Source organism: Notolepis coatsorum (genome assembly GCF_963971535.1).
Source record: "Notolepis coatsorum genome assembly, chromosome: 2".
In the NCBI taxonomy this organism is placed as follows: Eukaryota; Metazoa; Chordata; class Actinopteri; order Aulopiformes; family Paralepididae; genus Notolepis; species Notolepis coatsorum.
Genome location: NC_140166.1, coordinates 71,688,752 through 71,712,153, shown reverse-complemented (window position 1 = coordinate 71,712,153; position 23,402 = coordinate 71,688,752). Strand labels below are relative to the sequence as shown.

Here is a 23,402-nt window from a genome sequence, read left to right as displayed (position 1 = left end):
CTGTGTTCCAGTGCATATCATAGATTGAGAAGACAGCGTGACCTCCATATACTACTTCTTTTTATTTTTTATAAATTTTTTATATCCTCTCTTTCTCAGATTTTCTCTGTTTTCTCCCCGTCCCAATTTAGTCGTTGTGCCAATTCCCCCCCCTCCCCTACCTGGTTGTTGTGCGCATGTTCTCCTACTGGTCGGTACAAGGGAACCCTGAAGTCATCCGCGCGCTTCCTCCGACACGCGCGGCGACAGCCAGTGACTCTTTTTTCACCTGGCAGCGAGGACTCTCATTGGTGAAGTGTAACGCGTGGGAGGTCACGCTGCCTTCATCAAGTCCTGCCTCCGCTGAGCAAGCGCCCAGACCTGACCTGTAGGCGTCGCTGTCCACAACGCCAGATTCCCACCCATGACTTGCCCTCCCCTTAACCCAGCCAAATGGGTTAGTATAGCGATCAGCCCAAGCCCCAAGCAATGCTGACTCCGGGAGTCGAGACCGCAGCCTCTTCAATCAAATTTATTTCAATCAATCAAATTTATTTATAAAGCACATTTCACATGACGCGTGTCAACCAAAGTGCTGTACAGAGGGTAAATACATAAATACATAAGATACATATAGACAACAATCACACTCCGTTTTATGGGAGGGCACACAGGCAAACACATAGAAAAACAGGGCATGAGTCAGTGAAGGGGAAAGGCTAGTAGGTAGAAGTGGGTTTTGAGCCTCGATTTGAAGGCATCTATCGAGGGGGCGAGCCTAATGGAGGTGGGGATGCTGTTCCACAGTTCAGGGGCTGCGACAGCAAAGGCACGGCCCCCCCTGAGCTTGAGGTTAGACCTCCGGACTGTCAGGAGCCTCTGATCGGCTGACCTGAGGGACCTGGTGTTGGAATAGGGGGATAGGAGGTCTGAGATGTAGGAGGGTGTGTGACCATTAAGGGCTTTAAAAACAAATAGGAGAACCTTAAAATCTATCCTGTAGCGTACTGGGAGCCAATGAAGGGAGGCAAGGACAGGGGTGATGTGGTCTCTCTTGCGGGTTCCGGTCAACAGTCTGGCAGCAGCGTTTTGTACCAGTTGTAAGCGGGACAGGGAAGACTGGTTAATGCCTATATAGAGGGAGTTGCAGTAGTCTAATCTAGATGAAATGAAGGCGTGAATGACTCTCTGAAGGTCTGCAGGGGAGAGAAGGGCTTTGAGTTTGGCAATGGTGCGTAGTTGGAAAAAACATGCCTTTACCACTGAGTTTACTTGTCTGTCAAATTTAAATTGTGGATCAAAAATGACACCTAGGTTCTTGACATACGGCTTGACCAGGGAGGACAGGTTGCCAAGGCTGTTGGTAAGGGTGGTGACAGCGTCTGGGGGACCAAAGAGGATTATTTCGGATTTGTTTTGATTTAGTTGTAGAGAGTTTTGTGCCATCCAACATTTAACATCATCCAGGCAGGATATGAGACTGTTAAGTAGAGACTGGTTGTTGGGTTTCAGGGAAACATAAAGCTGTGTGTCGTCAGCATAACAGTGAAAAGAGATGTTGTGCTTCTGAATGATTGGACCAAGGGGTAGCATGTAAAGGGAGAACAGGATCGGGCCAAGGATGGACCCTTGTGGGACCCCACAGGAGAGGGAGGTTGAGGGGGAGGAGCAGTTGGCGATGTTGACAGCAAAGCTTCTATTTGTGAGATAGGAGGAAAACCATGCTAATGCAGTGTCACTGACACCAACCCCATGTTGGAGACGATCTAATAGAATGGTGTGATCAACAGTGTCGAAGGCTGCACTGAGGTCAAGCAGCATTAAAATAGAGCAGTCACGGTTGTCAGCGGCGAGGAGTAGGTCATTTGACACTTTAAGGAGGGCTGATTCTGTGCTATGGCCAGTCCTGAACCCTGACTGAAATGTCTCCAGGATGCTGTTCTGGTGCAGGTAGGGAGACAATTGGCACAGAACAACCTTTTCAAGTATTTTTGACAGAAAAGGAAGCTTGGAAATGGGCCTGTAATTACTGTGCAGGGTGGGGTCAAGGTTTGGTTTTTTCAATAGGGGCTGGACTACTGCATGTTTAAAGCAGGATGGAACAGTACCAGTTGCCAGGGAGCTGTTAATAATGGAGAGGATGCTGGGACCGGTTGTGTCTTGCATTGGTGACGAGCGCAATCTCCGCTACGCCACCCGACCGCTCCATATACTAGTTTTAATTAGATTTCTACAATGTGAGGATTAGCCTACTCCTCAGTCCTCGCGTGTCGTTTTCTCTTGTAGTGCGTTGTGCTCACGGTTGCATTCGATTATCTTTGGTCGAATAACTGTTATGGAATGCGGGTCATCATGATGTTTTCCATCCATGTGTGACAATTGATTCTGATCCACACATGAATTCAATAACCAAGTGTAAAGCTTGCATACTTGTTGTGATTAACTGATTTATAAGGTTCCATCCACGGTTTTACTTAAAAGTGGGGTGAAATGCAGTTTAATCTATCGTTTGGATTCGCTCCCTCGCCAACTACTGTCATGAAAATAGCTCAGATTTTATGCCAAAACAGATACCAAAATTGTACTGAGCGTATCTGTATCAACACCCCCCCCCCCCAGCGACGCCATCACACCCACCCATCTCAGCACAGACGGGTTCATGTTGAGCCACACATTTAGCAAATGGATGGAAGCTGAAAAGAATCACCCTCGCATCCTGCCAAACTGCTTATACACCTGTGTCAGCACTTTTTAACACGTTTTAACACTCTAGTTTGTGGTTTGGAAGACCGTTCTTCAAGTTCACTAATATATTTGGCCTGTCTTAAGATCATAGGAATAACATGTATAATAACATGAATTCTGCAATTGGGCAAAGTTCCCCTTTAAAGGGTGTTGGCAAATATATAATGCATTCTAATAGCAAACTGTAACTGTGTTATCCAAAACATTCATAATTACTCCACCGGTGCGAAATTGAACAGTCATGTGAACAGATGACAGGATCTTATAGCCCACCATAATGAGAGCACCTCACTTCAATGAAAAAAAATCATTAATGGAGAGAAAATCAGGTATTGGTTATCATGATTAACCCATGTTCTTATAGAGGAACTAAGGCAGCATTGATCCTTTGAGTTAAAATGGCTGTTTAAATCCATTCTAATTGTCTTCAGACAGGCAGGCCTTGGGCTGACGGCTTGAAGGCCCAACAGTGTGTCTTCACTAGCAGAGTTTCTCTATTAACTATGAGCAATACCAATGCAATATGTAAAAATATTCTCTTACAATTAAAGATGACACGACTGCATCTTTGTTTTAATGAACCAAAGATAATGTGAGTGTATTACTATGACATGTACTACTATGACATCATCGCGAACGTTCCAGAATGATCGGGCAGAACTAAGGTTCTAGAATGTTCTGCCATGACATCATCACAAACGTTCCAGAATGTTTGGGCGGCACTAATGTTCTAGAATGTTCCTAACATTAGTTCCGTGGGTGAATTATGTACCATTACAATCACTACACAAGCAGGGGCGTCGTTCTGGTATGGCAATTTATTTAAAAGAAAAATTATAATTAAATTTTTTTTTATGTTGATTTGGAATTCGAACGTCAACATTATGAACGACGCTTCGAACTATTCGGTACAGCCCTAGCATGTTTTGATATTGTCAATTATCTCACTTTTACTAGGTGACTTTTACTGTGACTAACTCAAATATGCCACAAAAAAATTGGAAAATGGACATACAGAAGTTTTTTAGTCAAAGGGCAGCAGAGACAAGTGATACAGTGACACAGGTAAGGTCTTACAATGGCTTAGTGATTATAACAGTGCAGTTCAGCATTCAGTAACCCATACTTTTTGTGAACGTGTTTTTGATACTACGTTCTGTTGAACACACACCTCAAAAATTGCAAGAAAAATAATAGACAGTTATGATATTACATTCTGCATAATTTGTATGCAAAATATTGTGGTTCCCTGCTTTAGTCTGTTGACACATTTCTATACAAAAAATGCTTGTGTAGTCCTGTGTCATACCTAAATGTCATATAAGTGAATTGTATAGAAACAACTCACCAAAAGTGACTATTGCGCAACTGATTTGACAAAAAATATCCACCAAGGGGGGGAAACCCCCCCTTCACCCACACCCCCCACCCTCCCTAATTGCCATACCGTGGCTTTTACTGAAACTACGCCACTGTACACAAGCCCCCCCAGAATTCACCCTTAGTCAAAATCAACGACCCGGCTGCGGCGTGTGCGGACAAGATATCATCAATGTCCTCAATGTGGTCAAACTGGATCTCATCGTCGTCTCCGGGCCCGAAGGTGTCCGTCTCGTTGATTTTGGCGTGCTCGGGCAGCTCTCCGTAGGCTTTCAAACTGCGATCCTCGTGTGCGGACAAGATATCATCAATGTCCTCATCATCATCGCCAATGTCGTCAAACTGGATCTCATCGTCGTCTCCGGGCCAGAAGGTGTCCGTCTTGTTGATTTTGGCGTGCTCGGGCAGCTCTCCGTAGGCTTTCAAACTGCGATCCTCATCTGCATTATACTTCAAGATGACGTCAGCTTTGTGGTCCTGATAGTCTCTCAACCCGACCAGGATGATGTCTGAAGTGGTAATCCACACCGTTTTCCGGAGTTTTCCTCTGATGTGGCAAAGCCTCTTTACTCCATCAAAACACATGGCCTCCAAACGGCAGTTTCCCAGCATTTTAATCACCCGAGCATATTCTTGACCATCCTCTTTGAAGACGAGTTCTCTCTTCTTCTCAGACTCATTTTTGTTCTTTCTACGTCGCATATTCTTTCCTCCTGTTGCTTTATTCGTGGGCATATTCTTTAGAGCGCAGACTTGATGCTTTCACCCAGGGGTGTTATAGGTTGTTGTTATACTACAATACTCTTGACAATAGTGAGGAAAGGTAAATGGACTGTGTGGCGTCCTCGTCGGTGGTAGTCGCGAATAGTATTTATTGAGTACACCTACGAGTACACTTACTAGAAAGCTAAACAGAATGCCAGTGGCAGGAACTGCCACCGCTTAAATAGGCATGCTAGAGGTTTCTAGAAGGTTCTACTATGACATCATCACCAACGTTCCAGGATGTGCTACTATGACATCATCACAAACGGTCCAGAATGATTGGGCAGAACTAAGGTTCTAGAATGTACTGCCATACTATGACATCATCACCAACGTTCCAGAATGTGCTACTATGACATCATCACGAACGGTCCAGAATGATCGGGCAGAACTAAGGTTCTAGAATGTCCTGCCATGACATCATCACAAATGTTCCAGAATGTTCGGGCGGCACTAATGTTCTAGAATGTTCCTAATATTAGTTCCGTGGGTGAATTATGTACCATTACAATCACTACACCAAGTCAAATATGAACTTGCACTCGGAAAAAAAGGTTGCATATTCAACCATTTTGGACGCAATCTAGCGCCCTGACCCCCCTTTTAGAAGAACTACCAGTATTAGACAGAACCATATAATTATATAGAAGACCTAGAAGACGCATATTGTTTTGCTCCGCCCACTCAGTCCATTTAGAATGCTTTCAAAATGGTAGCGACATGGTCGTCAGAAAGCGGTTTATGGCCCGAGTTCTCACATGAATGGGAGACTTCCATTGAGCTACTGTGGTAGATAAAACTACCTTCCCCCCTCTCTCTTTGATCTCTCTCACCCATCTTTCTTTCCTACCATCATCACTCCCCCCATTCCGTCCCCTCTCTTTCTTTCATCTTTCCTTCCTATCCACATCCCTACCCCCATTCCTTCCTGTCTCACCTTCCGGGGCCAGTTTCGAATTGCGGCCTCCCGTAGGTGCTCTTTTAGAACGGTTTTGAAGGTGGGTAGGGATTCACATTCTTTTACGGCTGCGGGTAGGGCGTTCCACATTGTTGTGGCATAATTGCGAAACATGTTTATGTTACGATGGGGTGGCGAGGGAAGGATAGGAGAACCCAATATGCGGAAGGAGTGGAAGGAGGAAACGGAGACGGCAGTTTGCTCTTCTCAAACACTGTTCTCTTTATTATAAGAACCACAAGAGCGATAATAGGTCACAAGACCAAAAACACAAGTAACGAAGCAGATAAATAAACAAACATAAAGACGGGCGAAGGCACGTTACAAAAGAACATAAAAGGATCGAACTGAGAACTCGAAAATAAACAGGCAACAAAACGGAACACTAATATACACTTACTTAGACAGTACAACACTACAGGGCGGCACGGTGGTGTAGTGGTTAACACTGTCGCCTCACAGCAAGAAGGTCCAGGGTTCGATTCCCGCTTGGGGACCAGGTTTCCATGATCTCCCAGGCCTTTCTGTGTGGAGTTTGCAGAGTTTGCATGTTCTCCCCGTGCTCGCGAGGGTTTCCCCCCCGATAAGATAAACCCAATGGAAAAACATGCACAACAACAGATCGCTAACGCTGTGGCGTCCTTGACGAAGACGGACAGGAGCACTTGGATTGGTCCCCTGGCGCGGCTCACGTTGACGCCTGTCTGCTCCCGGCTGCCCTTGGGGGGGAAGGACGACGGGATGGGTTAATCGCAGAGACGAATCGCATCTGCGATCCTAAAGAGACAATGCATGCGTGTGTGTTCCGGTGTGTGTGCTAAACTAACCGCTGTGTGTACCACTAAAACATTGAGTGTCGTTGCATGCCGAATAAAGACCTCTGCAACAGGTCCTTACAGGGCAAGGACGATGTCGACAGGAACAGGGTTAACAGAGGAATATCACCACACAGAGAAGCAGACCGAACACACATATATACACAGACTAATTACAATTGGCCACACCTGGCCAATCCAGTCTAAAACACACAACAACCAACTAAACACAAAAGCAAATTACAAAACCACAAGCAGACAGGGGAAACACATCACACAAGGGAAGGGACATTCAATAACACACACCATGAAATAACATTAATTATATTCAACAATATAGTCAATATCGGCGTGATGATTGCCTGCACCATCTGGGTCATCTGGCCACTAGAGGGAGGTAGGAGACCAGGTAGGAGACCACTGTTCCCACTGTGACCACAATTTACATTGTGGCCACTGTTTCCATTGTCCTCCCTGGAACCGTTACAGTACGTCCCCCCGAATGGGCGGCTACCAGACGCCCGAGACCCTGAAAAAGGCTGAGGGGGGGGCCCCGGAAAACTGGGGCCGGGAGCCAGAGAAAACAACCCAGGAGGGGCATAGCAGCCAGGGGGGCTGAAAACGGGAGCAGAGGCCCGGAGAGGGGGGCTGGACCTGGGAACAGAGGCCAGACGAAGGGGGGTGGGGATGGGTGTAGAGGCCCAGAGAGAGGGGGTAGGGACGGGTGCAAAGGCCCGGAGAGGAGGGCTAGACCTAGGAACAGAGGCCCGACGAGGGGGGGTGGGGACGGGGACAGAGGACCGGAGAGGGGAGGCGGGGAGAGAAACAGGGAGCCGGTCAGGGGACCTGGAGCCAAGGGGCAAGGGTAAGGACCCCGGAGCAGGACCCCGGACGAGGGACCCTCCCGTCGCCGGACCAGGAACCGGATCGGGGGAGCCGGCACGGAGGTGCGACGGCGATGACCCCCGGAACAGGATCCAGCGCGGACCACGGCGAAGACCATGGCGAAGACCCCGGCGAGGACCAGGGCGCCAATCACGGCGCAGGGCTGGACCAGAGGGGAAGCCAGGACCAGTCGAGGAGCCAAGGACCGGCGTAGCAGCCGGATCAGGCGTAGAGGCTGGGCTGGGCGTGGAGGCCGGACCAGTTGAGGCGACGAGGTGTGGCGTGGAGGCCGGAATGGGAGCCGTGGCAGCCGGCGCCGCAGCCGGACCAGGCGACGAGGCTGAGCTGGGTGTGGAGGCCGGAAGGGGAGCGGTGGCAGCCGGCGCCGCAGCCGGACCAGGTGTAGAGACTGAGCTGGGCGTTAAAGCTGGACCAGCTGTGGAGGCCTTGTTAGCAATACTAGCCTCTGGAGCTAGGCTAACTGTGGGGCCTGGACTCACTGTGGGGGAAATGCTAGTTGGTTGAACCTGGCTAGCTACAGAGCCTAAGCTAGCAGTGGGAACTGTGCTAGCTGGAGAGGCCTGGCTAGCTGCAGGAACAATGTTAGCTGGGAGGGCCTGGCTAGCTGCAGAGGCTAAGCTAGCAGTGGGGGCTGGGTTAGCTTTGGAAGCCAGGCTAGCTGCACAGCCTAAGCTAGCAGTGGGGACTGTGCTAACTGGGGAGGCCTGACTAGCTGCAGAGCCTAAGCTAGCAATGGGGACTGTGCTAGCTGGGGAGGCCTGGCTAACTGCAGGAACAATGCTAGCTGGGAGGGCCTGGCTAGCCGCAGAGGCTAAGCTAACAGTAGGGCCTGGGTTAGCTTTGGAAGCCTGGCTAGCTGCATAGCCTAAGCTAGCAGTGGGGACTGTGCTAGCTGGGGAGGCCTGGCTAGCTGCAGAGGCTAAGCTAGCAATGGGGGCTGGGTTAGCTTTTGAAGCCTGGCTAGCTGCATAGCCTAAGCTAGCAGTGGGGACTGTGCTAGCTGGGGAGGCCTGGCTAACTGCAGGAACAATGCTAGCTGGGAGGGCCTGGCTAGCTGCAGAGGCTAAGCTAACTGTCGGGGAAGGACTAGCAGCTCCTGTCATGATAGCCTTCTTAGGCTTGCTAGCCTTCTGAGGCTTGCTAGCTGTACATGCTACGCTAGCCATAGGAACCATACCAGCAATAAGAGCCTTTCTAGTTGTAGAAGGTGAAGCAGGAAAAAACCACCCCTCCATGAGGTCTGCGACCTGGCCGGCCAAAACCGTCATCTGTGGCACCTGTTCCGGACTCTCATCCACGACGGATTGGATCAGCTTCAGTAGGAACACCCATTTAGCAGGGGCGTAGGTAGCAAGATCCCCATTCAGCATGCCCACTATGATGCTCAATGTCTCTGTCACTCTGTCCGCTGGGTTCTTGGTTGGTGGTGACATTCTGTTACGATGGGGTGGCGAGGGAAGGATAGGAGAACCCAATATGCGGAAGGAGTGGAAGGAGGAAACGGAGACGGCAGTTTGCTCTTCTCAAACACTGTGTTCTCTTTATTATAAGAACCACGAGAGCGATAATAGGTCACAAGACCAAAAACACAAGTAACGAAGCAGATAAATAAACAAACATAAAGACGGGCGAAGGCACGTTACAAAAGAACATAAAAGGATCGAACTGAGAACTCGAAAATAAACAGGCAACAAAACGGAACACTAATATACACTTACTTAGACAGTACAACACTACAGGGCAAGGACGACATCGACAGGAACAGGGTTAACGGAGGAATATCACCACACAGACCAAACACACATATATACACAGACTAATTACAATTGGCCACACCTGGCCAATCCAGTCTAAAACACACAACAATCAACTAAACACAAAAGCAAATTACAAAACCACAAGCAGACAGGGGAAACACATCACACAAGGGAAGGGACATTCAATAACACACACCATGAAATAACATTAATTATATTCAACAATATAGTCAATATCGGTGTGATGATTGCCTGCACCATCTGGGTCATCTGGCCACTAGAGGGAGGTAGGAGACCAGGTAGGAGACCACTGTTCCCACTGTGACCACAATTTACATTGTGGCCACTGTTTCCATTGACCTCCCTGGAACCGTTACAGTTTAGCCAGTAGTCTGACCAGTTTGTTTTGTGATGTTTGTAATCTTGTTTTTAGTGCCTTTGAGGTGCTTTGGTACCATGAGGTGCAAGCATAGTCATAGTACTCTTGAATGAGTGCTCCTGTATATCCTGAGTAGGGATGGGAATTGATAAGATTTTATCGATACAATTCCATTATCGATTCTGCTTATCGATACGATTATTTTTCGATTCCCTTATCGCTTCCTGATAGTTTATTATTTAAATAAATAAATTGGAAATGCAACAGAACTAAGGTAACTTGAGATTTCTGATTGTCATTTATTGTTGGGCCCCCATGTCAGAAAAATACAAAAACTGTTAAATTTCTTTTTTTAACTATACACTTCTATAAAATAATTTATTTGAGATTCTCTTAAACTAATTTATTTATTTATTTATTTTTAGATTTTTTTTATTCTTAAACTAATTTAATCTATTGAAGAATCTATTGAAGAATCTATTGAAGACCAGCGCACGCACGCACGCACACACACAGACGGCTCCTCCCCCGCTAGCCCCCACCCTCTTCTAGTCAGCCTGCTGTTCTCTCTTGTTTGTGTATACGCGGAGCAGCGTGTATGGAGCAAGGTTTAGCTAGCGTTAGCTCCGCGCGGCTAACGCTAGTTTACCCAGAATTAAATTAATGACTAGGTTGCAAAGCATAGTAGTTTTCACTGCACATTAGGGATGCCCCAATCGATCGGCCACCGATCGTTATCGGCCGATAATCAGTATAAATATGCGATCGGGGAATTCCGATAATTAGTCATATTCGCCGATCGCGGAAACTGATCAAGAGGATATCTCACTTGCTTGTCTCAGACGCACAGGACCTGCAAACTGCTCCTCCTCCCTAGCCCCGCCCGTACCCGTGTAGAGTTTGTAAACACAGAGGAGGCGGACCTCCTCTGCTGAGTCTAGATAGTGCATTCGACCTGAGCTAACGTTAGCTACCTAGCTATCGTTACTGTTTAAACAAAATTACCCAGTCAACTATTCACTTTTAGTAGGCATTGTCTAACGGTATTTAGCCGGCTAGCTACTGATAGCTCCGGATATCAACAAATGCCCCAGGAAGTCTAGTAGCCCATGTTGATATCTCCGTTAGCTTGCGTTAGCTTGCGTTAGCTGACGTTAGTTCACGGTTCAAAACGAAATGTCCGATTGAACTAAATAGTTGTCTTAACGTCATCTAGCCGGCTAGCAGTAGCTACAGATAGCTCCTGATATCAATGTCTTATAACATTGATTGAATGCGTATTCGAGCTGAGGGCTTGCTGAATGTGAAATGACCAAAGCATAACGTTACCAAGGCAATAGGGTCCCGCTGCAGCGCCGGAGAATCCTTTTTGGAGCTAGGGCTACTAGAGTACACACAGACAGTGGAGCTGTTTGCAGATAGCGAGCATTTTGACTTGTTGCGTGGTGGCGATGTCTCGCAGATAATACAAGTACAAGTCTAATTATATAATATATATATTTTATAAAAAAAAAAAAAAAAAAATTATATAAAATAATTTTTAATTTCTTTTTAATCAAAAACGATCGGTATCGGATCGGTATCGGCCGATATGGCTCACGACGATCGGTGATCGGTATCGGTGGCAAAAAACGTGATCGGGGCATCCCTACTGCACATAGAAGCAGTCAAACAGCGGGATCATTTCGGGAGCATATGACCAAAACCCAGGCAATTTCGAGCCCTTAAGGAATCAAATAGTCTGCTCTATGGCTGCATGCTAACGCCAGTGGCGTCGCGTGGGTAAAATAACAGGGGAAGCCAAAAAAAAATTATAAAAAAAAAAATTATTAAATATTTTTATTAATAATTTTTTTTTTTTTTTTTTTTTTTTAAAGTCAAGCAGTCACCATGTACACTACAGTATGGCTCGGCGGCCAGTCAAACGTTATTTTTATTTATTTAACAGATTGCAGAATGGGTACAATACAGTGCAGACCAGAGAAAGACGTTTGTCTTGTTTACATCAGGGTCATTAATACTGCTGGAGCATTGGTTAATTTTTGGTCCGATTTTTCCTTGCGCGATTTTGCGCGCCGCGTGGGAGCAAATTCGAGACACATATTCGGTTGCAAAAAGGTGTCCCACGGTCTCCTCTATGGCCGTGAATATTTTCACGCGGATCGGAATCACGGCGCGCCCGTGGGACACTTTTCCGTTTCGGCGAGTTTATTCCACGCTTTCTGTTTTCCTTTTCTAAGCATTTTAGGGGCTACATGTGAATCAGTAAAAGTTGCGGGACGCCCAGATGTTTCCACGATAGAAAGCTCGCGTGGATCCCATAATAGGCTCACTTAATACAGCGTTTTTAAAATCACGCGACATTTTCAGGGTCGCGAGCCGACCTTTTCCCCTCGTTTTCGATGATGGAAGTGATTTAGGAAAAGCTTCGGCACGCCGAGAGGTCCCCGTGGATTTAATCTCGCGAGGATCGGGGCAATATTCGGCCCGTGGGAACAGTTACGGGTTAATACAATGTTCAGAGTGCAGAGGGGAGGTGTGCAGAGGGGATTCCACACTCATGATGATTCTCACAGCCCCGTTTTAAACTTTTAGGGTGTGGCAGTCAGCTCGAATCTGATTGGCTAGGATCGGATTTGGACTCTATAATGCTGGAAGCCTGGAGAAAGAGACCTACCATCTGCCTCCTCTCCTGCTGCAGTGAGCATAGTGAGGCTGACAGTGTGTTAGAGGGAGTGAGAAGGAGAAGAGGGAGACATTAAAAAAAAAAAAAAAAAATTATAACACAGATGCACAGATGAAAAAGAATGTAAACTATATGATTTTTTTTTTTTTTTTATTATTATTTTTTTCATATTTCATATTTGATATTAATTCATATTTTAATATTAGGGAGGCATGGCTTCCGTTGGCTTCCATAAGGATTCGCCACTGGCTAACGCTAACGTTATTGTTTTTAAATGCGCAACGGTCGGGAAAACATGGCAGCGATAAGAGGAATCGATAGTCACGGAGGCATGCGATTCCAGGAATTGGACAATTAGGAACCGGCTCCCAACGGGAACCGGTTTTCGATTCCCATCCCTAATCCTGAGTCTTCAGGGTATTCTTGTTTACCAGGGAGGAGATCCGGTACAAGAATCTTGTTCATTGGTTGACTTTTTTGATTACATTGGTTGCCATTTTGTCACAGGAAAGATTTGCCTCTAGGATGGAACCTAGGTATGTAATTTCATCTTTCCTTGTGACAATATGGTCACCCACTGTAACAGAGAAGCCGTTGGCCTTGCTGAGTTTGTTATTTGATCCAAAGAGATTGGACTCTGTTTTACCCAGGTGTAATGATAGTTTCAAAATTGCGAGAGTGACCCCTCTGCACAAAAAGGGCAGCAAATTAGACCCAGGCAACTACCGACCTGTTTCTATTCTTACCTCCATCTTGAAAGTCATGGAGAAAATAGTCTACGAACAGGTCGAAAAGTACCTGGCAGGAAAAAATCGAATCTACATATTCCAATCTGGCTTCAGAACATCCCACTCCACTGACACATGCCTTCTCTATTTGAACGACCACATCAAACAAGAGGTGGACGCGGGCAAATACTGCGGCATGGTCATGCTGGACCTACAAAAGGCCTTCAACACTGTCAATCACTCCATTCTGATTGACAAGCTAAAAGCAATTGGTTTTGATAGTTTATCAGTGAGCTGGATGCAATCCTACCTTGAGGGGAGAGAACAGATGGTGGAGGTAAGCGGTACTCTATCCCCCCCCCTCACAGTGAGCTGTGGTGTTCCACAAGGAAGCATACTAGGACCGCTACTGTTCCTAATTTATGCAAATGACATGTCGTCAGCTTGTGACTGCAACTTGTTCTTGTTCGTGGACGACTCAGCCCTGCTGGTCTCTGACAAGAACAAGTTACAGGTTGAAAAAACCCTCAGCTCTGAACTCGGCAGAATCTGCACCTGGCTCGCTAATAACAAACTATCATTACACCTGGGTAAAACAGAGTCTATTCTCTTCGGATCAAATAACAAACTCAGCAAGACCGACGGCTTCTCAGTTACAGTGGGTGACAATATTGTCACAAGGAAAGATGAAATTACATACCTAGGTTCCATCCTAGAGTCAAATCTTTCCTGTGACAAAATGGCATCCAAGGTAATAAAAAAAGCCAACCAACCAACTGGATTCTTGTACCGGATCTCCTCTCTGGTAAACAAGAATACCATGAAGACTCTGGCAGGAGCACTCATTCAAGGGTACTACGACTATGCTTGCACCTCATGGTACCAAAGCACCTCAAAGGCGCTAAAAACAAGATTACAAACATCACAAAACAAACTGGTCAGACTTCTACTTGACCTTACCCCTAGAACCCACCTCACCCCTGCCCACTTTGACAACCTAGGATGGCTTAGAGTAGACGACAGAGTACAGCAACTTGCAATGGGCCTGGTCTACAAGATACACTATACGACTAAGGTACCCATGTACATGTCAAAATACTTCCCAAAGGTCAGTGAATACCACGACCACAACATCAGAGGAAGCTCAACAAATCATGTTAAACACAGATTCGGCTCAAACAAGGGACTAAACACGTTTCGCAATTATGCCACATCAATGTGGAACGCCCTATCCAAAGCTGGAAAGGAATGTGAATCCCTACCCACATTCAAAACCGCTCTTAAAGAGCACCTACAGGAGGCTGCAATTCGAAACTGGCCACCGTAAATGTCCAAACTCCCCCACCCCCTCCTAATAGACAGTCTCCTCCCCACCGTATGTATATATTCTCTCCCCACCGTATGTATTTTTATCTCCCACCCACCCACCCCCTCCTAATGTACAGTCTCCTCCCCACCGTATTCTCTCCCCACCGTATGTATATTTCTCTCCCACCCACCCACCCCCTCCTAATGTACAGTCCCCTCCCCATCATATGTATATACTCTGTCAGGATCTATGGGTAACAGTACTGTATATTTGCATATCGTATATGTCACAAATGTAACAGTACTAAATACCTGTATGTCATGTATGTCCCTATGCCATAAATGTCATGTATGTTGTGTATGTCATAAATGTCACTATGAATTGAAAATGGGGGGACCCTGATGTAAACAAGACAAACGTCTTTCTCTGGTCTGCATCCCCTTAACAATTGTGTGTATTGAGGCGTACTGTATTGTACCCATTCTGCAATCTGTTAAATAAAGTTTTCATTCATTCATGTTATCAGCGAGCCAGGTGCAGATTCTGCCGAGTTCAGAGCTGAGGGCTTTTTCAACCTGTAACTTGTTCTTGTCAGAGACCAGCAGGCCTGAGTCGTCCGCGAACCGCAACAAGTTGCAGTCACAAGCTGATGACATGTCATTTGCATAAATTAGGAACAGTAACGGTCCTAGTATGCTTCCTTGTGGAACACCACAGCTCACTGGGAGGGGGGGGGGGGGGGGGGTAGTGTACCGTTTACCTCCACCATCTGTTCTCTCCCCTCCAGGTAGGATTGCATCTTACTGTCCTATACTACCATGCACTCCTCCTACTATACTAATATGTCTTATGTCTATGCACTCAATACTGAGTTTCAGCACTGTTTGATCATTGTTACTCAGCTGAAAGAGTTGTACCCTTCCTGCTGACTTGTCGTACAGAACTTGTAAGTCGCTTTGGATAAAAGCGTCAGCTAAATGACAAAATGTCAAATGTAATGTAAATGTAAACATCAAGGAACTTCCAGACGTTTTAAGAGTGCAAGTGGAACCAAACATAGTCTAATCACCCTACTATGTGTGATGCTACAACATTAGTCTAATTTCATATGCTATATACAGTATATATAAAGTTTACCCATTCTGATTTTGGCCATTAAGCCTACTTAATGTTATATTCTTGAATTAATTCTGTAGCATAGGCTATCTTACCATACTCCGCTGAAGGAGTTGTACCCTTCCTGCTGACTTGTCGTACAGAACTTGTGAGTTGCTTTGGATAAAAGCGTCAGCTAAATGACAAAATGTAAATGTGAATGTAAATGTAATATGCAAGGACCGTCCATATGTCCTTTATGTACTGCTGATTTTAGGTTGTGTTTACCAGGGCTGAAGTGCTCCCTCGTCCCTCTCTCTCCCTTGCTAAAGCTTGTGCACTGTCTCACACGAATGGGCCCCGAAATCCGCTACGCCTCTTGGCCGGGCTGTGAAGTTGTTGCCGGGGACGTAGGACAGAACACACACACGTAGAAAGACAACAGCAGAAATCCCTTATTTTCACCAGACCGTTTTTAAGCATCGATTCCCCATGCACATGCGCAGATTGGCCACGGAGTGTGACGCAACGCACATCCACCCTGGAATGTTCCATTAGAGGGGGTGTTGTGTTGTGAGAATGTGAGCGGCAGGTTACGATAATATTTAAAAAATGGCTAGCTATATGAGTACCTTGCCAGCTGCTGAAAAGTGCCGGTATTTGAACAAAATTTCCTGCTTTGGTGGCCAATGTCCTTTCAGCAGAACAGGAGAATGGAAAAACGATCCCACTCAATGGCCAGACGTGTCTTATGGCGACATCTACAATTACCTGATTGAGTCTCCAGGTATAGTCTAGTAATGTTGATTTTCAGTCATCTATGACATTTTTTGCCTAGATATACCGTATATCTACATATATGTCATATATGTCATATATTATACGTCTATACCAGCACCTGCTAGACTAGAATAGGCTGTCATTAGCCTACTATGTAGCCTAAGCTACTGATTTTAAATGCACAACACTGTGCAATATTACACTTACTGTAGACTTCTGTATATTTGTACTGTATTCCTTTTACTGTATATTTTATTCTATCTTATCATTCTCACAACACAACACCCCCTCTAATGGAACATTCCGGGGTGGATGTGCGTTGCGTCACACTCCGTGGCCAATCTGCGCATGTGCATGGGGAATTGATGCTTAAAAACTGTCTTTTTCGCTGCCGATTTAGTTCTGATCGATTAGGAATGTCTCGCGCCGTGTTCAGGAGATTCAGGCGCATACAAGTCTATTCGATCATGTCTCTAGCACCCCCACAGCCGTATCTGCAATCACTTAATGTCAAGGCTCTCATCCACATTCATTAATTTGCCCCCCCCGCAATCTCCTCCCCGATTTCAGAATCCCGGAAGTGTTGCGGTGGTCTATGAATGCCCTCTACAAAATGGCTGCAAAAAGACTACAATTCCCATGGTTCAAAATGTCCATTTCCGGTTTCCGGCTTGGCTAGACGATCGAAAATCGAAAACTTAAAACTATCTTATGGAAGTTATGGCACTTTGAACCTATTGCTAAACTAACGTATTGATGATAATATACATTCTACATGCTTTTGTGACATGTTAGTGATGTTAATACTTGAAAACGTTTGATTGTAAAATCGCAAATTTTTTGCATCACTCTGAAAAATATGGATCTATGATCATAATGTCATTTAGGGGTCGGTACCGACCCTGATGGGTGGAACAAGTGACTTTGAGTAAATGAAGTCACGGTGGCACAGTGGTTAGCACTGTTGCCTCACAGCAAGAAGGTCCTGGGCCCTATTCCCCGTACCTGGTTCAACTAAGTCGATCAAGATGTCATTATCCAGATTCAGTTAACCCGATGTTTGAAGCCGGGATTTTCCTGTTCCTCGAAGGTGGATTCAGTCTCGTTAACTCAAGCCAGACTTGCGACCCAGGATAAGTGCGCGTGCCCGCCTCAGCCGAGAAGGCAGCAAGTGTCGAGAGCAGAGATCCTGATTCTCTAGCGGCATTGATTGATTAATTGATTTAAAACTTTAGTAACATATTGCAGTACGGCTCAATCGCCTCGCCGACAAGTTAAATGCGTTATCTATAGGCTAATTTCAAGTCCCTCATTACCTCAATCAATCAGATTATATTTCTTTAAACTTGCCTGCTGGATTGAATAATCAAATGAGATCTTGCTAGCGAAAATAATTAGTAAAACTGTTATACAGAATAACGATACGGCTCCCTTACCCATTGATTGATGTATGGTCGATCTTTTACTTATCTTCTCTGTGGTGTAACGGGTTCTTCTTTTGACTTTCACGTAGACGACCGGGGTTCGAGACCCAGTCGTCTCCTTCTTTTTGCAATATAGGAATAATTCAATTTGGTGCACGTTGAGAGCTATATAAAGAATGACATCCTCAATGCATGTAGATTTATAATATTTTGACTTAAAACTAGGCTACCTTTGCGTATAATCATTAATATTATATTCCAAAAAGTTATATTGGAAACACGGGGTTTCGAACACCGGTCGCCGGGTTGCCAGGCTTGAACACTACCGCTACGCCACTGTGCCAGATGGGATAAATTCATTGTTTATACATTAATGAACGAGAGACCCGTGTTTAGAATATTCTTTATTTTGTTGTTGTTGCACCGAGCGAGCGCCACGGTATATAACGTGCATTATTTAGGACAAAGTGAATTTAGTATCAGCATTTTGGGTCTATTTTACATTTCAAAAGACCCCTCTGGAAGAATGGAGCACAAAAACGTAATTCAGAATGGTATAACGCAGATCCTAGGCTGTGGGAATAATTTCAGGAAACGAGCTGTCACTTTCTTTGCGGGGGCGTGGCTTTGCTTGATCCGGCTAACTTGAACTTAAACTCTGCTTTCGACCAGGCTCAAACTTTTGGATCTGTTGTCATGGTGATTTGGAAAATCCAGGTACGGGGAATCGGAAAGTCCGGCTTAAGTCAGACTTACCCGAAAGTTATCCGGCTAACTCAGTTATCCAGGTACGGGGAACAGGGCCCTGGGTTCGAACCCCAGCAGGGGGCCTTTCTGTGTGGAGTTTGCATGTTCTCCCTGTGTTTGTGTGGGTTTCATCTGGGTACTCTGGTTTCCTCCCACAACATGAAGACATGCATGGTAGGCAGGGACTACAGATGGAAACTAGCTAATTAGCTGAAATCTGGCACATTTACATTGATGTGGAAACTGAAGATGTTCATTAACATTGCTCTTTTGTTTATAATTCCTGTTTTTTCTTTGTTCTTTTTTTCAAATGTTTTTTTTTTCTTTAAGGATTTTTTTAATTTGTTGTTATGATTGTTTGGTCTGACGGATCAAGACACTGTGAGTTGTTTGAAGAAATAAGAAGAATAACATGTCCAAGAAATAAACGTTTCATTCATTCATTCATTCATTCATTAATGTGGGTAGGAAATAAATAAACAAACTTAAGTCAGATTTATTTAATACGTGTGAAAGCAGCTGCTGTACCTGTTGGTCTGACCTTTCAGACGCAACGCAAAGCCATGAAAAAGCCTCAAAGCCGTGTCTTTTCCTATGCACTGAGTACTGAAGGTGCTTGTAGGCCAGCGGCCTCAGGTTTCAGGTGACAGGTGAGGGGGGAGTGTCCGGGACAGGCCAGATTCCCCCCATAAGCACTTTCCAGGTAGTCTGACTCCACAAGAGAAAATCAATGATCCAGTCTGATGCCTAAGGTGTGAGAGATGAGGGGGCAGCACCATTTCTGCACCATCAGCTAGCACGTGTACTGACCTTGAGACTGTGAGCTTCCCTCACTGACTAATTAATTAGTACACGTGGCCTCATTCATACATATTAGGGACCATACTAACTCTGACTTCTCACCATTATCAGAGATCGTCCCTGTCTTTAACTTGTGTGGTGTAAAAAGTGTGTGTGTTGGTAGATCTCAGCCTACCTTTCACACTGCCATTGATGTTAAAAAGGGGTGAACATAATGAAACCTGAAAGTTGCTAGGCACTGGTAATTTACCCTTGTGAATACAACTGCACATTTATGTGCTCTATCAATAGCATTACTGTATTCCTCTACTATAAGCCATTCTAATTTGTGAAGTAAACAGCACATTTTAAACAGACAAGTCGTAGAGGAGTAATTAAAGCTGTAATAACTATTTTCGGACAACTAGTTTCTCTCTCTATTGCTAGGTTTTAGTGAGTTTTTCCTTACCTTTATTTGGGGTATGTCTGGGAGTGTTGCATTTATTTAAAAGAAAATGTGGACTTCATGGTGTTTTTGCTTTGTGCTTGATTTATTGTGATGTTTCTTTCCTGGCTTGTTTAAAGAAGACGTGTCCGGCCCATGGGGACATTAACACTTTGAGTGCCACGGACGAGATATCTCATTAGTTCATGCCAACCGTTGAGTGCCACGGACGAGATATCTCGTTAGTTCATGCCAACCGTTGAGTGCCAGCCGACGAGATATCTCGTTTTTAATCGTTATTTCTTTTATTAGCGATTTTGGAATGGATTGAATGAACCACATGGGGAAAAAATAGTCCGGAATCCACATTTTACTTCTCAGGCAAGTAACCGGAGCCGATTGCCGCCTTTGTGGTCCCGCAGAACAGCGTGGAATAATGTGTTCGAGCACCCAGCGTTGGATCAATAAACGCGCTCGATATTTGGAATGGCAATCAGGAATTGGAATAATCTTTTTGGAGAACATCTGATCTGAGGTAAGGAATCTATTTGACCAGTCTTAGGATAATCAGAGCTTTTTTCACAGATATATCAAGTGGGCCCTGTGTGTGTGTGTGTGTGTGTGTGTGTGTGTGTGTGTGTGTGTGTGTGTGTGTGTGTGTGTGTGTGTGTGTGTGTGTGTGTGTGTGTGTGTGTGTGTGTGTGTGTGTGTGTGTGTGTGTGTGTGTGTGTGTGTGTGTGTGTGTGTGTGTGTGTGTGTGTGTGTGTGTGTGTGTGTGTGTGTGTGTGTGTGTGTGTGTGTGTGTGTGTGTGTGTGTGTGTGTGTGTGTGTGTGTGTGTGTGTGTGTGTGTGTGTGTGTGTGTGTGTGTGTGTGTGTGTGTGTGTGTGTGTGTGTGCGCGTGCGTATACTATCGATAATCTCGCGTTTATTTGAAAACGATTCATAAATAGGCCGAAAAATGACAATGTGTATTGTGTATACAGTAAAGGGCGTTTATCACAGAATCTTCTGAAATCTTCTGGAAGTTTCAAGAAACGAGCGTTTTTCAAAATGGTATAAAACGGAAATTAACCAATTAAAAAACAATCCATTTCGACAATGTTGACTGCAAACAAGTCATTGATAAGCGACGGCCACATTAGACACATAGCCATAATTTAAGATGTAGTTTATGCGTTCGCAAATATAAGAGCTCTATCATTGAAGTGGGTGGCGGCATTCAAGGGGGTAAATAGGAAAACACGGCTGGCTCTCAAAGTGTTAACGTGTGTTGTCGGGCCTTACAAATACATTTGATTTGATTTTGATTTGGTGCTAGAGGAAAGGTCATGGGGTCACCAGAATCAACCAGGTTCTTCCTCTGGGTATGAATGTTCACCTAACCATATTTAATCATTTTAACCCCTTGAATTCTTAGGTTTTTTTGGAGGGGTTCAAAGCTCAAGGCCAAGGTCAAAAGGCAACATCATCAGACTATGGTTGTACGGGAAGCATAGCGTTGCAAACAAAGAGCATCCATGCTCAGCGAACCTACCCTGGGTTAATAAAGACTAAAGGACAAGGAACGAAAGACGCTACAACACACATCAACCTGAAAAACCCTGCTTCCAGTTCAATACACTGAGGGCAAAAAATGTGACCTCGGTCTGTTGCCTCGATCTTTGATCAAATCTGAAAATTGTGACAAATGTCAAATGTCTTTGACCAATTTGAAAATATTTCTATAGTTCAGGTCCTTGGCTGACTGGTAAAAAATGCACATGTTTTTATGGACAGACAGACAGAAACACGTTGTTATGGACAGACAGACAGACAGAAACACGTTGTTATGGACAGACAGACAGAAACACGCTGTTATGGACAGACAGACAGACAGAAACATGCTGTTATGGACAGACAGACAGACACACGCTGTTATGGACAGACAGACAGACACATGCTGTTATGGACAGACAGACAGAAACACGCTGTTATGGACAGACAGACAGAAACATGCTGTTATGGACAGACAGACAGAAACACGCTGTTATGGACAGACAGACAGAAACACACTGTTATGGACAGACAGACAGACACACGCTGTTATGGACAGACACACAGAAACATGCTGTTATGGACAGACAGACAGAAACATGCTGTTATGGACAGACAGACAGAAACATGCTGTTATGGACAGACAGACAGAAACATGCTGTTATGGACAGACAGACAGAAACACGCTGTTATGGACAGACAGACAGACAGACACATGCTGTTATGGACAGACAGACAGAAACACGCTGTTATGGACAGACAGACAGACAGACAGACAGACACATGCTGTTATGGATAGACAGACAGAAACACGCTGTTATGGACAGACAGACAGACAGACACACGCTGTTATGGACAGACAGACAGAAACACGCTGTTATGGACAGACAGACAGACAGAAACACGCTGTTATGGACAGACAGACAGAAACACGCTGTTATGGACAGACAGACAGAAACACGCTGTTATGGACAGACAGACAGACAGACACACGCTGTTATGGACAGACAGACAGAAACACGCTGTTATGGACAAACAGACAGACAGAAACACGCTGTTATGGACAGACAGACAGACAGAAACATGCTGTTATGGACAGACAGACAGACACGCTGTTATGGACAGACAGACACATGCTGTTATGGACAGACAGACACACACACTGTTATGGAAAGAGAGAGAGAGAGACACACACACACACACACACACTGTTATGGACAGAGAGAGACACACACACACACTGTTATGGACAGACAGACAGACAGACAGACACGCTGTTATGGACAGACAGACACATACACACAAGTGATTACAATCCCCGCTTGCACTTGAGACGTGTGTCTAATATAATACAGCCCTCCTTGTGTCCTTGTGTTCCCCATGATTGATCTCTACTCAATGTGAAGCAGCCTTCACATTGAAGGATTGGCCTTATCAAAATTAAATGGCTGCTATTGATATTACAGATATGACTGACAGCAGGTCTAACACACACACACACACACACACACTTGAATCATTCATATTCATATTCATACATTCATATTATGTAAACATGGATAAACGGAGACCTGGGCCCTGTTCCTCGTACGTTGGTTAACTAGTCCTGGATAATATGACGTCTGCAGTATCAGATTATATTGCTCATTTGCATGTGATGCGCAGATGCAGGATTGATTAGAGAAGCGTGGATTCAATCATCCAGAATAACCCATCTTGGCATGAAGGGAGTGTGAGTAGATAGATGAAACCATGATGAACAGTCATGATTGGCTCATTGAGGAATGAGGTGCAAACATAGTCGTAGTTCCCATGAATGAGTGCTCCTGTTTCAAGGTATTCTTGTTCATTGGTTGACTTTTTTGATTCCATTGGTTGCCATTTTGTCACCGGAAAGATTTGCCTCTAGGATGGAACCCAGGTAGGTAATTTCATCTTTCCTTGTGACAATAATGTCACCCACTGTAACAGAGAAGCCGTTGGTCTTGCTGAGTTTGTTATTTGATCCAAAGAGAATGGATTCTGTTTTACCCAGGTGTAATGATAGTTTGTTATCAGCGAGCCAGGTGCAGATTCTGCCAAGTTCAGAGCTGAGGGCTTTTTCAACCTGTAACTTGTCCCCGTCAGAGAGAGACCAGCAGGGCTGAGTCGTCTGCGAACAGGAACAAGTTGCAGTCACAACAAGCTGAT

At 45.1% G+C, this 23,402-nt stretch overlaps 2 protein-coding genes across 2 annotated transcripts in view; both read right to left on the bottom strand.

Annotated features, from left to right (window-relative positions):
* Window positions 1–23,402, bottom strand: part of frmd5b (FERM domain containing 5b) — a gene marked incomplete at both ends in the record, with an annotated part of 336,639 nt that overhangs the window by 230,126 nt on the left and 83,111 nt on the right.
* Window positions 4,189–4,839, bottom strand: LOC311248874 (eukaryotic translation initiation factor 1A, X-chromosomal-like; the record flags this gene model as incomplete). The annotated part of the gene is made up of 1 exon (XM_084338103.1): window positions 4,189–4,839. One exon carries the CDS (start codon window positions 4,837–4,839, stop codon window positions 4,189–4,191), a length of 651 nt encoding a protein of 216 aa, XP_084194229.1.